At 41.7% G+C, this 17,217-nt stretch overlaps 1 protein-coding gene across 2 annotated transcripts in view; it reads left to right on the forward strand.

Moving 5' to 3' along the window:
* The window catches only part of SEMA5B (semaphorin 5B), a 135,034-nt gene that overhangs the window by 27,082 nt on the left and 90,735 nt on the right, over positions 1 to 17,217 (forward strand). For both annotated transcript variants that reach the window (XM_075153924.1, XM_075153925.1), the window contains exon 3: positions 4,442 to 4,487. In XM_075153924.1, the coding sequence (XP_075010025.1) occupies positions 4,442 to 4,487 (46 nt within the window). The remainder of the gene's footprint in view (positions 1 to 4,441; positions 4,488 to 17,217) is intronic.

Raw genomic sequence — 17,217 nt, forward strand, 5'->3', positions numbered from 1 at the left:
ACAGTGCTTGTAAAGAGGCACTGAAAAAGAGTCCTGAACGCTTATAATTTCAGAACTCCTAAGACGAAGGGTCTCTGCTATTATTCAAGCACTCTTGTTTTGTGGCTTCCCATTGGAAAGGCATAATTTGTAGCTCTGTTGCTCTGTGGCATCGTAGACAAAGTACTTTGCCTTCACTGTAAATTGTTTCAAGGCCAGGCAATGTGTGAACAAGTGCATGGACATCATGTTACAAAGTTCATCCAAGGCGCGCTTGGCTATATGAAATAAACAATAAGCAGCTTTGACTTGTGAGTGTCATGGTAAGCAGATTTAAGTGGATATATTCTTCCACCCTTTCTTGAAACACATCTCAGCTGCTATCCTGCTGTTCTGTTACGTATGCTTTGTGGTACCAGGCACAGTGAGCACTTAATCATTTTACAAGGCAGCCAAATACAAATTATGAAGCCAATTAACAAATAGTTTCATCTACAGGATTTATACTGCAGCTTGGCTCTGTTCATACGCAGACTAGCATAGAGGGCCCAGTTCGGGAAAGTAATTCGACATCTACCCAATTTTCATGAGTGTAAATAACACTTCAGCACAGGTTTATATGCTGTGCCCCAATTTTGGGGGCAAGTTACTCTCCTAACCAGGGCATAGACTAATGGAGATCAGGTTTCCATTAGAGAGATGGAGATCAAGAGATCAGCTCCTGGTTGTGCTGCAGATATACCCTGTGATGTTGGCTAAGTTGCTCAATTTGTGCTTTAAATTTAAATGAGAACAATGTCTCTTTTTCACTTTCTCTATATATTTAGATGGCAAATTCTTCAAGACTAGGTTGTATAGAGCAGGAGGGTCTTTACAGGAGCTAGCTTCATAGATCTGAGCTGGGGGATAATATCCCCCTGCAATCAGAGGTGACAGAGAGAGGATCCACGCTCAGGTTGTTTAAATAGGCATCTGCTGTGAATCAGTCTCCAGAGGAACACCATCAACCACGCTGTGTCTTAACGCAACAAAACCACAGTCTTGGCTGAGACTTCAGGGTATTACTGTTTAACATGGGCGTTTTCAGAAATGCACTGATCATGAGTAATAAGGTTAGTAGCAATAATAATTAGCAGTTTGAGGCACCTTTTAATGTGTATGATACCATTTGTCCCAGAGTACTTAGAGGAGTGTAGTCATTTGCTCTGGAGATGGCTGAAATGCAGCCAGCTCTGGAATGAAACAAAGCTCGTGTTTTAATACCGTGGAGTGAAGTTGCGTGATCTTTTAGGACAGAAAGTGAGTAAGAAGGTTGTCCTATCCCTCCAAGTTTGTGCACCAGCTTTTTATACAGGAGAAGGAGGTTATTAGAATAGCTGGTTGCACCAGGCAATTGCTTTTCTGGCCTAGTGCAGGTGGGTTTAATTTAAGAGAGAAAGGAATTAGCCAACGTTCACTTACAAGACAAAATGGGAGAAAAAAAAAAAGAAAAAAAAAAAGACAAAGGAGGCAGCTCATTCATTCATGCAGAGATCTCAGTGTTCTCATATATTTATTAATCCTACTCTTTCAGATGCTTTAAATTATAGTTCAGCAAGGTATTAAACAGACATAACTTCAAACACAACCAAAAAAAAGGACACAAATGGGGCAATTCTAGGTACAATAAACCATGCTTGTCATTCAGAGACCTTGCTCATTCTTGGACTGAAATTGCAGTTAAAATGCAATTCATAAAAATGGCACTGTCTTATTCAGCAGATCTTTCCCCTTGGCTTTTTACTCCTGGTTTAGCTTCACAGAACAAGTATGGTTAAAAGAGCGTGTTGTTAATTAAGGATTAGTCAGTTCTAGCTGGGCAGGTCAACTGGATTCTGGAGGTGTCTCTGATGGCCTGGTCTGCCTACCGGTGTTTATATTATTGCTGATGAGATGTGAGAAGGATCGAACAAACAAAAAGAAACTGCCAGTGGCTGTGCAGACACCAGGTGAGGCAAGCTGATGAAAAATGTAGGGAAACCCTCCTTCCTCTAAGAAAGCCACAAGGTCAGACTTAGAGAGTTGAGGTTTGTATGAAGCCTTTGGAGAATCATTGTGCTATTCACATTAGTACTATGTTCCTGCCTGCTTTAGGTCTCAGCCACCTGAGTGATCTCACCGCTAATGCTTTGTCCAGGTGCTACACAGCAGTCACTGAGAGGACAGAGACTGGTGTTATTTAAATGGACACTATTCCTGTCTGCATCTCTTTTGGCTGAGTGCAACGAAAATTGTGTCCTTTAGATGCATCTCTTCCATTAAAGATATTTTGGTTGGATTTGCTCTGCAGTGCTATCAGGGAAAAAATCCCTAATATTAAAATCTATTACTCAGTCAAACTGTCCAGCTTTTTACAAGACTAAAACAAGGAGCTGAAATCTGCATTATAAGGCTTCCAAAATCAATGCATTTAAATAGCATGCTTAACAACAGGATAGCAACTTCAAGTCCCTAGTTATGAGAATTTCTCCTTAGGGTGTTGTAAGTTTGGAGGCCAGTGACATGCTTAGCTTCTCCACGAGAAGGCTTATTCCATGGTATCTCATGTCCTGGAACCGCACATGCTTTTCTAAGGGAGCTAAGTCAGACCAGTCACTGGATGAGAACTTACCTGCATTTTGAAATTTTAGCTGTATGTAAGCTTAGTGCCTCCGGTCTGCTGCATGTACCTGCAGGACACGATATTTAAGTCTGTAGCTGATGCTAAAGAGTTAATAACAAATTACTTGGGAAAGTATGCAGCCCTTTGAGACAGAATAGGTTTTCAGACTGTACAAAAGAACTGCTGGATCTCCAGTGATAGGACTAGGAGAGAAGATGGAGATTGTGTGTGTGTGCGTGTACTTCTCTGCGTACTTACAGGAGGTATAACAATTACTGCTGTATTTTGTTCAGATATTGCTAATGGGTCTCATTCTTCTCTGAGTACCCAGTCCCAGCATAGAATAGGATGGTGCAAATCAGACCAAATCAGAGCTACATCGGCTGAAGATTTGGTACTAGGAGTTTGACTTCCTGAGTTCCCCATCATCCTTGTTCCCATTCTTCTCTATTGACAGTCAGCAGCAGTTGAGACCTTTTGATTCATTTATAGAATTGGGACAAAGTATACAGGCAACTCTGTGATTATGACTTAGGTGATATACAGGTGAGAGATAACAGAAGAAGGAAAAATTGCTCAAGCCATGTAGTGGTCATTGTGACCCAATACGAATTTCTCGTATGTCGAAGTTTGAATACTTTGGGCAGAGTTTGCTGCTGACTACAGACCCTGAACAAGGCTCTTCAGAAGAGTCCTTAGGACCTTTTCATCACTATAGGAGCTTTCCACTGACTTCTCTGACTTCACTGACCTAAGACTGGAACTTGCTTTTCTACTAGGTAGGGGAATGTCTGTATACTGGCACTTCTAGGGCGGATGAAGCCATATCATCAAAGCCGCACTTTCTACTATTTAAATAGAGCCACCTCCAAAAACAGAGTTCACCTGGTATCATATAATTGTGTCTTCTCTGGGAGATTGTGGTGACAGGGATGTTGGAAAAGGATCACAGCTCTTCAGACTCCCTGACAGATGGGATGCAAAAATATGAAGTTAGATGTGGCCAAAACCCTCAAGCACACAATCAAGTCCGTATGGCTTAATATGTCAGCTGATTCCTGGTAACTGCATTGTCTTAGCAAGAAAAATGTGAAATAAATCCTGTTAACTAAGCCTCATCCATAGATGTTTATGCAAATATGTTTTCCCTCCTATTTGTGATGGGATATGAACACACAGAAGGAGGGTTACAGGAGCTAAGCTTAAGTGTGGTATCTCATACTACAGTGACTTCTGTCAGGAATTCCCTCGCTTTGCCTATGGAGACGCGATGACAGGAGGATTGGGAGTGTCTGCATTCACTGCCTTGATTTCCCTGCTGGTTTTCTGTGCAGAAAGGTTCTGCTGAGAAGTATGTGTCCTGTTCTCCTCTTCTTCCACAAAGTCCTGAATAGAAGCGCCCACAAGGACAGTCTTGGGGGGAGCACACTACAGGAGTCAGCTTTGTTCCAGCTGGCTTCTGTCCAACCCCAGTTTTCTCAAAATGCAGAGAAAAACATGGGCACAGCCCTTATAGGACTTCAACCAAAGCCCTTTGAGGGTTTGGAAACAGTCCCTGTGTTGTTGGTATTTCGTTGTGGTTCTTCATGGTAAGTTCTGAAATATTTTACTCCAGACCTGCTCAGAACTTTGTAATGAGGTTCACTAAGACACTGATGTGCAAGGGGCATATAACTATTTTTGCATTCTGTGGAGAGGAGTCCAAAAAAAGCTCACTGTCCATAGAAATGAATGACCAAAAACTATGACTTGCTTTTATAACTTTTCCCTTCTTTCTTTTGGTAGTCTAACGGTTTGTACTTTTTCTGCTTGATTATGCAGGAACTACCTCTTCAGACTTAGTCTACACAACGTTTCTCTTCTTCAGGTATGTTCACTTTTTAGTCTCTTGTTTTATTTGACTTGCTAATGAATTCTGTAATATTTGATGTACATTTTCCGAAGGCTGGATAGTGTAAATTTGCCCAGAGTGATGGAGCTCGGAGAAGACAAAGTCAGAACCAGATGCACATTCCCACTCCAACAATAATGCTGAGGGAAGGGCTCTTCTACACTGCCCATTTGGACAGCTCTCTCTGCTCTTGATTCTTGAGTGTTTAGGTGGTAACGAGATCTGCCAAAAATATGGCATCTTAAGGAGCAAAGCATGTAGTGTGACTGATACAGGTTTAAACGAAACAATCAATAGAAATCCTTGGCTTTCATTAGAGGACATGTCAGCAACATGTAGGAGAAGCTTTTACTATTCTTGTCCATCCTTATTTTTAGCCATCGTTGGCCCTTGTGAACATGGATTGCTGAGGAGCTGTGTTTTGCTGAATGCATTACTAAAACCAAGATTGGACTTGCAAGCATTCAGGAGGCAAAATGGGTTGAAAAATGTACGTTACCCATGGCAGGATGGAGGCAAAGCAGCTAAAGTTTGAAAGGGCTTGCAAATATCCATCAGTATTAGGACTTTCCCCCCACTACACTGAATCTGGAATTGAAAGATGCAGCAAAAATTGTTAGTGAAAACCCCAACTGCTTATCTGTAAGTAAATAAATGCCTATGCTCTGGGATATTTACCATCTTCTACAGTTGCTAGAGCACCAAAGATGTATTCAGCATTTTTCAGACAGACTAAGGAGCCTTCCTCCTGTGCCTGACCAGGCAAAGAAGCCATTAGACTAATATTGCCAGCCATTCCCATGTGCACAAGCCTTTTTTGCTGTTAGTAGGAGTTACAAGTATAGATGGAGAGAAGAAAAGATGTTTAATGGTTGTAAAATGCATTGAATCTTCCTTTAAAAGGAAAACGAAGTCTGGAGTTACCAATGACAACAATAAAGAGTTAGAGAAGCTGATACTCCCATTTGGCAGGAGCTTCCCTTTGCAGAGCCATATTAGCATGGCTGGAAGGCTTCCAGCGAGCACACAGGAGAGGGAAGTCTCTGTAGTTATGCGAGGTGTCACACCTTCTGCAATGCCTGTTATCACACTGCCTGACACAGCCTCTTGTGCTTGTCAGACGAGGGATCCCCTTCCATGAAACCCAATTGTGAATCTCCCTTATACACTTCTGAAGTCAGGCTTGGCTTGGGCCCTTTTCAGTGCAGCGAGTTTCCTTTCTACACTGCAAAACATGGGAAGTCTCCTTCTATGGCACTGGAGGATGCTGTGGGATCTCCGGTTAACATAATGAGCTTAGTTTGCTCCTGCTTTCTGGGTGTATCCGGTCACTTTGCCAAGACTTTTTGCATGACAAAGAGAGCATGGAATTATGTTGACACACGTGTTGGGAATGATGGAAACGATTGTTTCCCGACCTAATGGTTGCCTAAGTAGCTACTTGGCTTGTCTCCATAAAGCACATGATGCAGCTTAGAGGCACCCCTTCCCACCTTCCCTTTGCCGTGCGTCATTTTAAAGATCAGATCAGAAAGGGAGACAAGAAATGCAAGGAATTTGCAGTTCTATAGAGGGTGAGAGTGCAGTTTAAGAAGTAATTGCAATGCTAATTTGTGTTTTGTATTTCCTCTTTGCTTGTAAGTAAAACACTGTGGATCTTGTCAGGCCTGATTTGGGGATAGTTTTTCATCTTGAGATTGTGGTCTGATTTATTTCTGCTCATGGGACTTACTCTTCAGGTTGCCAGCGGTGCTAAATCTGCTTCAAGGTGCAGGATTGTGTTGACAGATGTCTGCTCCCTTGCATTTGTACTTCCATGAGGTGAGGGCAAGAGCATCAAGAGCACAGTCTACAGAGACATCAGGATAGGCTGGTTGTGGGGCAAAGCCTGGCAGTGTGAGGAATATACCTCTCTCCAGCAGGGTTAGGTGAAGTTTAAAGCTGTTTTTCACAGAGTGTTCTTGTGCAACCAGCTATATCCCTAGGCTGCACTGTCCCTGTGGGGAAAAGGCAAGGGCACATTTCAGCCCCACAGCTGTCATGGAAAGGAGAGGGGGCCAGGGTGTTCCTGTGAAGGAAATGACTCTTAATTGTCTTTTCAGCAAGGGTGGCAACAGCATCTCGCAGGAGCGATATCCCCGTGCCACCGCTTGCTAGCACAGCAAATTCAGTACTTTAGTCTCTCATTCTGTAACGGGTAGATTTACTAGCTCACTCTACCTAATGCATGGTTTCCTTGACAGTTATCTGTTCTTTAACCAGAAAATGGATATTTCCTGCCATTGAGCATGCCATAATGTTTTTCTTCACAGCATTACTTTATTCATTGCTTTCCAATGGGAATAAATTCTTCTTCTCCTGGATTATAATCCCCTTTATGAATATTGTGTATCAAAACCCAGTGTTAACCATGTTGTTATTCTCTGATTTTAGAAAGGTTTTAAGCTCCCAGACTTTAAAAGACTGTGCTTTGTCTTTCTACCTGTTGAATGACTGTGGATGCCTTTCATTTAAGCCCAATGCAAAATCAATTAAAATGAGCAAGAGTTCTCCATCAACTTCAAAGATCATTTTGTGAAACCATCACTCCTGAAAATACATTTTAGGAGTCTTTAGATCCAGAAGCTAAATTTATGGTATTACTCCCGAATCTGTGTTGGACTGCCATTAGTATAAATTTAATTTTGTAATCTCCACAGCAAAGAACACTCTGGAGTATCATGTAGCCACTCCACATAGTTGGGATAGGAAGTTATTGTCTTGGAATTGTGGTAGACTAAAAGACAAAATTTAGCATTATGTGGGCAAATTACTGGATAAGAACTGTGATAGCACTACCCTATAGAGCAGTTGAGATTTCAGGGGAGGGGAGGAAGAGAGGTAGATTTTAGGATGCGTCCGCTGTTGGACCATATTCTACTTTCATAAAGGAGTCATTTTTTTTCCTTTCTTAGCTCCTAGCTCTTTGTCTTGGATTCCTTCTCCAGAACTAGATGCTTTTGTCCCTGCTGCTCTACCATGTGCCAGAGTTTGCTCCTGACTTTGAATTTTCTGTTGGTTCTGCTGAAGTTGTCTCTCCAAGACTGTAGCACTGAGATTTTACATGAGAACTGGTGAACAGAGTGAAGCAGAAACTGAAACAGAACAAGCTCATTTCCTGCTTCGCAGAACAAAATGTCCCAACTTCTCTGAGATCCCCCCCCCCGCCACCTCTGTTTCTAAAATGTGTTTCAGAAATTCCATTTGGGACCTGAGAAACCTTTCACCAAATGAGTTTTAGTTGCATGAGAAACTTTGGTGGTGGTTAATTTTTTTTTTGGCTGAATGTCAATATCCAGAAGGAAATTGGGGCCAAGGTATTTTGGGGATCACTTGCGATTTTTTCTGCCTGTCTCTTGCCAAAATTGAGGCACATTGTCAAAGAATTTCTGAAAATCAGCATCTTGAGATGCCCCAGGTGGGGTATCCAAAAACACCTGTTAATTTTGGAAACTTTAGCATGTAGCATTCAAATTCTTGCAGCAGTCAAGAAATGTCATTTTAAAATGGTTACTGTTCTTAATCTTGTAGCACCTTTTTAAACAAAATCCCTGCAACATGTTTCATCTCCATCTTTAAACGGTCCTCTTGTATGCATTGTAAGCTCTAAATATTAGACATTTTATAGAACACATTTTTAAAATTATGTACACTTGGAGCACATGCTGTTTAATTTATGCATGGGCTTGAAACAAGGTTAGCTCGTAATCTGCAGCTTTCACAGTGAGGCCATAGAAAAGTCCATTTTATACCGGAGTTTGTAATTAATAGAGTAGGTGGAAGGGTCATTTTAAAAACATAAGCCTTTGAGCAAATTTTAAAAAATGCAGGATGCTGATTAGGACTTCTTAGCAAGGAATGCTATTCTCTGGTGTGCGTTAAAAGCAGGCTACTTGGCAGGCATTTCATAAATCCCAGTGCAGTGCCTACCCTCTGTTCACCCTGATTTTACCTGGAACTTAGAGTTCTCAACAGAACTGAATGGGAAATGATTTTTCCAACCTTTTTGAGATGCCAAGGTATTTTGCACTGAGATGAAAACAAGACTTTTTGACACCTTTGTAAAATCTGAAAGAGAAGGAGATAGACACATGGTTACTTGGGATGCAAATATTCTGCGTCAAGTTATTTTCTGAAGCATCAAGAGAGGATTTGAATGTGCATTTCTTTCATCTCAAGCGATTGACCTGGTTTGTTTGGGGCATCTTTTTTCTCCCCTTCCCCTTCCCCTTCCCCTTCCCCTTCCCCTTCCCCTTCCCCTTCCCCTTCCCCTTCCCTTTCCTTTCTGTTTGTGACCAAAAATTTCCCTCTGGATCCAAGGTTCCCTTCTGGACTCTTGTCTGATACGTTTAATAGAAACTGTTAGGATTTTGTAAAATCTTTTTATTTCAATTATTTTTTTAATGGAAGATCTCTCATGAAAAAGTTTCTAACCAGCCCTGTGAAGTTTGTATGCTGACCAGTTTTGTTATATCATCTTAATAGTATTTGAAATACTTCAAGAGTATGTATGTATTCCCTTTCTTAAAAATAAACTGTATTTTAACAGAATATGAAAGAATAAATGTGTGCACCTATTGCAAAACCTTTTGGAAGACATAAGATATTTAATCTATTAAGAAAGACACAAAATTTTGAGATTAAAATATGCTTTAATTAACAATCTAATATTTTTTCCTGAGGACAAAAAAATTGAGTGAGGACTAAGTTCAGAGACAGGGCGTGTTAGTTCCCTAATAGTCATAACCCTGAATTTGGTGGGATTGCCTGTGGAGTTACGCACTGTCCAGTACCACCTGAGCTGCCAGAATCTAGATCTCAGCTACAGATCTGCAGTTACCCCACTGCAAAACATGAAAATGCTACAAAACACACTAATTTATTTGCTTTTTAAATTTTACTCCGAATTTATAAATCAAGAGCACGTACATTCCTGTGGGCACTTTGGAGAATGTTACCCAGTCACTAGGGCATAACTTGATGAACTTCTCAGTCCCGCTGGAGGTGTAAGACTTAAACCCAAGCTTAAAGTTAGCAGTAGGCTTAAGCAGCATCAGCTCTTAAGGTTTAATATGAAGCTTATTGAAATAATTTTTCTTCTGTTGCTATCGTGGGGCTTTGGGATGGGTGTTTTCTCAAACCCAGAATAGGGACAAAACATTTCCGTATGGCCCTGTAGCAGATAAATTGCAGCTACGTATCCAGTGCATTTCCGGTAAGGACAGTTTTACTCCAATTTTTCTTCCCTTAATCTAAGAAGCAGAAACATCCCTGCTACAGAGATGAGGCTCTTAAACTGCACAGCTGCTCCTGAAGACACACTTCCCTCCTTGCTAGTCCCTGGAGGGATCTTTAACTCTGCGGCATAATCAAGAGTACCTATCAACAAAGTACGGTTAATAATAATAAAACTTGCCTATCAGTCCTCAGTATGTCACATAGCAACAAATGGAACAGGTTTCATATTTTGCACTTTGAATCAAACCGAGCATTAAATGCATTATTTTCTACTTATTTAGGGCTCAGTAGTGCCACATTTGTGCTGTGTGCTGATGAGAAACATGCTCTGCAAGTGTATAAAAGTGTGAGGAGAGGTGGCAGAGTTTAACTTGGTTTTTTCTCTGTATAGCTGAATAAAATATGATAAACAAAACCAACAGGGAGCAGTGAGTAATATAGTTTACAGCACAATTGTCACTCAAGCAATCTTTCCTTGTGAAAATACTTCACTGGGAAATTCTAAGGATTCAGAATATGTTCACAAAACCCTGGCGCTCATCAGAAAACTTACAAATAATTGATAAATCTTAGATCCCCAAGAGATGCTGGGTATGCACCAGACGGGGCTTGGAGAGCCGGAATTCGTACTGCTGCTCTGCCCGTGGGCGCCTGAGGGAAAGTTAATCTGCCCAGTTTATCTGCCTGGTGCTTGCTCACTCCTTTATAAAGTGCTGTGAGTTTTTGTCAATAAAAAGAGGTAAAAGTATTGTATTTCAGATTTACTTGCAGAAACATCCTTGAGCCAGAGCCGTTCCCATTTTTCAAAGTAACCTTTCAGAAATCATGAGGAAGCCAGGCATTGATATGACAGCGCAAACATATGGATGCTCAGAAGTTGGCCCAACTTTGCTGAAGATATTTATTTATTCAATCTGTTTGAAGTGTCAAGATTATCATCCAATTTAAAATCCAGTTTGGGAAGTAATTTTGGGAAAGAGTGAGAATACTTTGCGTATCTTTATGTACCACTGAGCTGCCTGACAGGAAGTCCATTTTGAAATGTTCAGGAATAAGCTTCACTTTCCAGAAGTCATTTTCTTAAAAGCAGTTTATTATTTGTTTCTCGCAGATTCCCAGATACTTCTTTGAACTGTATGGCACATATTTCTAGATAAAACATTTATTTCTTTATTTTCAGGCCAATGCAGTTCCCTCATTTAAAAACGTAATCAAAACCTCTACTAGAGCAGATGCAGTCTTTAATATGTGGCTCATAGCTGAGTTATGATTGTCACATATTTTATCAGTACGCTACATTTTTTATTAACAGATTAACATATAAATCTATTCATAAATCACCTTCCAAAGCTGCACCTAAAACCTCTCACTTTCAGCCTAGAGGTTTAAAGCTATTCCATAATAAAGCTTATATTGGCTGAACAAACTTTCTGGCAAATTCAGCTTTTTATTCTTATGGTTTCAGGTTCCCAAATCAAATCTACTCCTTGAATACACCCTTCCTTAAAATGACTGATCAGGAGCTAGATTGCGGCTTTCAGGTGCAGGTCTGCCTTCCCGGGATTTATCTAAGAGAGAAATTTCTACCAGGAGTGGGAGATGGGAGGAGAAAACGAGGCGTGTCAGACTGGAGGTGACCATGTCTGGCGGCTGGGAACTGTACCCTTTAACAGGCTCCAGCATATGCTGTTGGGAACCTTGTGCTGATGTTACTCATCAGCTGAAATTCCGAGAGCAGAGAAAGCCAATCTCTTCTCACACTCTGTAGTGTTGAGTGATTTCTGAACACAACATCCCCTCTGTCTGAGAGAACCCAACTCAGGAGTCCATTTATACCCAGCAAAGCTTTTAAGCTGTAAATAAATGCCTGTTTTCCTTTGAGAATTGTCAGAGTTAAGAACATCCTGCATGCTCTACCGAGGGAGAATACATTTCAGTATGTGCATTCATAGATTTGCTAAACTGGCTCAGAGTGCACTGCCTAGTTGTGATCAAGGTAATTGCCCTCTAAAGTGAGTATAGGAAGTTCTCATATATATATATGTGTACACATACACAGGATGATCATATACATAGGGTTGTATAGCATGTATAGGAGGCTCAGGAGCTATACCTGTTTGGGTTCATACTTGGCATTAAGCAGGGCAGCCTTCTTGGAGCCAGTGAAGGCCATGGAGCTGATTTACATCTGGAGGGGAGCCACCCTGTTATGCTCACGCGGTGAAGTGAGGTTTGTGTGATGACTGTCAGCCGTGGATTGCCAGCCCGCTTTCCTGGGTAATTTGTTAGTTGTCATTCCCTCCTTCCCTGCCTCACCTCACCTAAAAGCCAAAATTACTTCAGGGGTTTTGGTCTTTGTCAGCAAACATTATGAGCAGGATTCAGAAACTGAGAATTTAATTAGCTGCTGAAATCACTTACTGATAACAGTAGCATATTGGGCTCTTTATTTGATAAAACCCTGTCAGGCATTTTATGTGTAGGGAATGAAGACTAATGTTCTTATTCCTTGCAACTTACAGTCAGGACCATTAAACATCCTTTAGAAAGGGAAGGGGAAAAAATGAAAATGAAAAAAAAATGATCCCTTGGACTTCTCATTTCTTGTCACCAATGTTGCTTCTGTATCTTTGCAAAATGTGTTTTGGTTTGCCTATTTACCCTTTTTTCTCTGTGGGCTGCTTCCCACTCCACTGGCTCCAGGAGGCTCTCGGGGATCTGCATGTACTTACGCCCTGGCTGTCCCCTGCCCTGACACACGCATTCACCTGCTGGTGCTGTCAACAAATCCAGCTCTGCAGATGTTCCTGAGAGGCAAATCAGCCTCTTGTTGTAGGCTACACCTTAGCTAAACTGACATTTATATAAACTGAGATTTATATAAAAATACACTGCTTTTTCATTATTATTACTTTAGGGATGTGGGGTATTTTTAGACATGGGAGAGGTTTATTCTCTAGCTGTGAATGCTGGCTTGCCACAAGGCACAGAAAGCGTTTACTCGTTGCTCCTGTCCCAATTAGGGCGCTGTGGTGCGATCATTAGTAAAGGCTCTAACGCAGGACAGGTTTAATGCAGCACCTTCGCCTAAGAGCAGTCGATGTGGCAACAGCGACCTATTGAGTTTCACACGCCGAGCGCAGGGTTCACGCCGTCGGCTCCCGCTTCATGCTCTCCTGGAGAGGAGGTGATACCTCCCGCAGTCTCGCCCCCGTTCAGCGAGCCCAGGTTTGTGGAGGTGGTGAGCTGCCCATCGGTGGAGCCTGGGGAGAAGTCCTGGCACCCTGCTGCAGCCAGCGCTGCGGTTTGCCGCTTCAGTGAAGTCCTCTTCCTACCCGGGACCCGTCCCTGGCGTGGGAGCTGAGCTGCACATGCTGGGAAGTCAGAAGTAAGAGAAATCCTCGGAAACATAAAGGACTGCATCTTACAAGACAAACAACGGAGTATGTGGGCCAATTACTGCAAAAAAGCAGCAGTTTCTTTAAGGCTGAGAATACAGAGAAATATCTCCATTTTATTCTCAAAGCAGAGCTTAAGAGAGATTTAAATGATTCACATCCCTTGCGCTGGCTCTTTGCACAGGATTAAGTTTGACCCTAATAGCATCCAGTCATTTATAATGAGAGCATTAAAAAAATCACCATTTATTGATTTGCACCTCTCTAAAAGGGCCCATGAATGACCTCATATGTTTCCTTTAAAACCAACTATTGAGCTCTTAGAAAAAAAGAAAAGAATTATTTTATAGTAAATACATTTTATGTCAGTGCGTGTGTTTTTCCCTAGATAAATAATCCTACTTTTCTCTGTTAGTAACAGTTTAGCTGATGTGTGTTTTACAGCTTCTTTTAAATGCAACAGTTCTGAATGACTAATACGAGGGGATTATTGGAGCCCGGAGCTGCGCAGCAGTCACTAATGTGGCCTGCACAGCTGTTACCAGAGACCCAGAGCTGGGGAGCAGAGACGGGAGCAGTTTGCTCATCGCTCCCACAGGACATGGATCCTGTCTCAGCACGGCAGACACAGCTTCCCTGAATCCCCTGAGAGCCTCAAAGAGCTTTGGCCTCCCATGTTTCACCTACCTTCCCCAGGCTGAGCTCAAGGAAAGCACAACCCACGCGCTAAGAGGACAGGCAAGTAAACAGGCACAAACTTGACTATGGCATCTCCAGCCACCTTGACTGGAGAAAGATGGCATGTTTTCAGGCTCAGAAGCCTTTCTTCAGGGCTGCAGGAGGAGTAACAAACCTCCAGCTAAACAACATCAGCCGACAGCTGTTGTGAGTTGCCTGCTAACGGGTGGGCAATGGGAGAGGAAGGTTGGGTTGTACCACTGGAGGAGGGTGAGGGATGTGGCTGTGGGGTATAAATGAGTTGCTGGATGCCACCACAGCTTGAACAGTCACTAGAAACAATGATCTTACAGGTATTCTACTGTAACTGAAATGGTTCTCTCATCTAAATGTTACCACACCATGGTTATAGCTATCTGATACATTTTTATCGGTAACATGACTGAGTAGAGGCTAAGCTATTCTGAGACTGGGGAGACCAAGTGTGGGGAGTCAGTGGGAAGAGGTATGGAGAAAAAAATCACATATATCTCTCCAGTCTTGACAAGGAGAGTCTGGATAGCATGGACTAGCTGCCTCACTTGTAGATAGCTGTGGGGAGGTAAGGTGGTTTCCAGCCATATCCAGCCTGTGCTTTCCTTTCTCCACACGTGAAGCTGAAATAATGATACTTGTCCTTTTGAAGTGCTTTGAAATATGCAGCTTCCTGTTTAAGACCTAAGTATTATACGTGATGATATGCACTTGTAAATACAGGGAATTTGCCTTAACCATGAGTCTGCAAAGTTGTTATATTCTGATTCATAGTACATGTAATATTAAGCAGTTGCCATCTTCACCTCTGCTTTCTAGGTAAGCAATTATGCAACTTCAGCATGGCCACATGTTTAAAATGGACCCATTTTTCACTATGTTTTTCTAAACTTCTTAAATGAAAACCTCTTAATGTAAAAATAGAATAGTTGGGGTCTGGTAGGGGAAAAATGCAATAAAAATGTATCCCTTCAGATAAAAATACTTAAAATATAAATAATTCTGTAAATTTGTTTTAAAAAGAGAACAGCTTGGAAAGAGTTTGGGGAGAGGGTTAATAAAAATATGTTTTCATCAGAAACACTTTTGTGTCAAGAAATGTGGATCAAATTCCATACATTATTTTAATTATTAATTAATCACTTGAGACAGGAGACAAAACATGGTTATTTTTGAAATAGAGTGTTTTAATTCCTTGTAAGTAAAGAAAAAGGAATAACAGGGCTGCAGCCATTTGAATAGGCTGCAAGGTTGCTCAAAGAGAAGTGATTTAAGCTTTATTAAGAATGACAAAAAAGTTCTTAAGTTAGCCTGGGAGTATTAAGAGACAAACGGCAGTTGCCTAAGAGGAAAGGATTTTGATGCATGGGGCAGAAAGAAATGATCAATGGTTCATAAATATAATAGTGGTAAACACAGTGACAGGAGAAAAAATGTATGTGGCTAATATAATTGTTACAAATTTAGTAGCTTTTGCTGTGAGATCAGTTACTGGGGATTTAAGCTCAAGGAAGAAAAAAGAAAGAAAATTTTTTTTTTTTCAATACAAGATAAATGTGAAAACCACCAAAAAAGAGTTAGACAGAAGAAGCACAAAGACGTATGCTGCATTAATCCTGTTGGAGAATAATTTTGTATTCCCTCATCTTAATTATGAGGCATATTCTCAAAACTTATTTGTGGAATCTTTGACCTTGGTAGAGGTCAAATGCAAACGGGCTGGAGGGGAGGTGAGGGAAGAGACAGGTGGCAGGGAGAATGTAAGGGTAGGACTCAAACTGAAGGAAATTGGAAAATAAATCCTGGGTTGGCAAGAGAATGCAGACGGGAAAACACAACAAGAGCTGGGAGGAGGGAATAAAAGACACTGCATCAGAGTCTTTGCAGGAGAAGGAGCAAATAAATTCCTTGTTGAGATGAAGCTTGGCAGAGCTCACTACGGCATCAGGTGCTGACGTCTGGTGTTGGAAAAGAGGAGGCAGAAGCAAGGCAAACCGTGACAGACTAAGCAGGGCGTCTGAAGGCATCTGTTTCCCAGCCTTAGGAGGAAGCTAGGTGGATTGATGCTACGCGCAGCGGTGGGGCTCTGGCCGCTTACAGCGGCAGCAGGCAGGGACTGTGTCCAGCTGGGCTGGGCGGCGAGGGGACAGTAGGGGTTGGAAACACTTGAACTTTTGGTGGTGGGAGGAGAGGGGCAGAGAGACATCTTCCCTAACGTTGCAGTCCAGTTTTGATTTAAACTCTTGTGCACTTCTATTTTGCATATGGAGTCTTAAACATAAGACTTGAGAAATACTTTTTGGATTCTTGATAAATCAACAGCATTGCTTTTTTCCCAAACTGACTCCTTGTGCTTCTCTGAGACAAGTATTTGATTTTACATTGATCAAGTGCTGAACTCAACCACTGCATGTATTGCTGGTGATGTGATGGTATTTGAAATGTGAAGCTTTTGATGTAAAGAAAAGGAGAGATTCAGGTCCTTTCTGGCTTGTCATTTCCCCACTGACCACTGAAAGTGTTGCTGCATCTGTAGATAGCTGTAGTCTGCTCAAAGCTTTCCAGTGTACTTAGGACTGGATGGATGTTGGCTTCACACTTAATTGGAAATGCTGGGGAGAGGAGTTGGGGGCAGCGCATGGGGAATTCAACACTGTTGGTTCTTCACTTTCTCTGTATTTAAGTGTTCCTTGCTGATGGTGCACAGATGGTCTTAGATTAAGGAAAAAACATGCCAGAACTGCAGGCTAGGCTCAGACTGGGGAGTTAAGCTTGACATGAAATAAGCAGAAGGTTGTAATTAGCTTATCAAGAGCGTTAGGCACCTGGCGGAGGAAAGCAGATATGTAATGCACAAGGTAGCTATAGAACAATAAAAAAAAATACCAAAATCTGTTTTATGAAACATAGAAGACTTTTCATCGCTGACTTCCTCTTCCAGCCCAGCCTGGTAACATCTGTAAAGCCCTACTTATTCTTGGTTATTAGTGATTTATCAGAAGTGACATTTTCTAACAGTTTGTGATGCTAAGCACCAAACCCCATAGAAGCCAGAGAGTCTAAAGGTCAAAATCTAGGTGTGCTGCCAAAAACTTTCCTGGGAAGCTTGCGCCACACTTGCCTGTGCACCATGTGTACTCTCTGATTGCAAATATCAGTCATCTCACTGCTCCCTCTTGTTCTTTCTGCCTGTTTTTTGCAGCCACATGTTGTCTTTCATCTTAACCCTAAGATTCAGGCTCACTGGGGCAAGGATTGCCATTTAATTTTAAGCAGAAATGCCTAGCAGAGTGCAGCTGAGTATTTCATGTGCTTCTACA

Source organism: Calonectris borealis, chromosome 6, assembly GCF_964195595.1.
Source record: "Calonectris borealis chromosome 6, bCalBor7.hap1.2, whole genome shotgun sequence".
Lineage (NCBI taxonomy): Eukaryota > Metazoa > Chordata > Aves > Procellariiformes > Procellariidae > Calonectris > Calonectris borealis.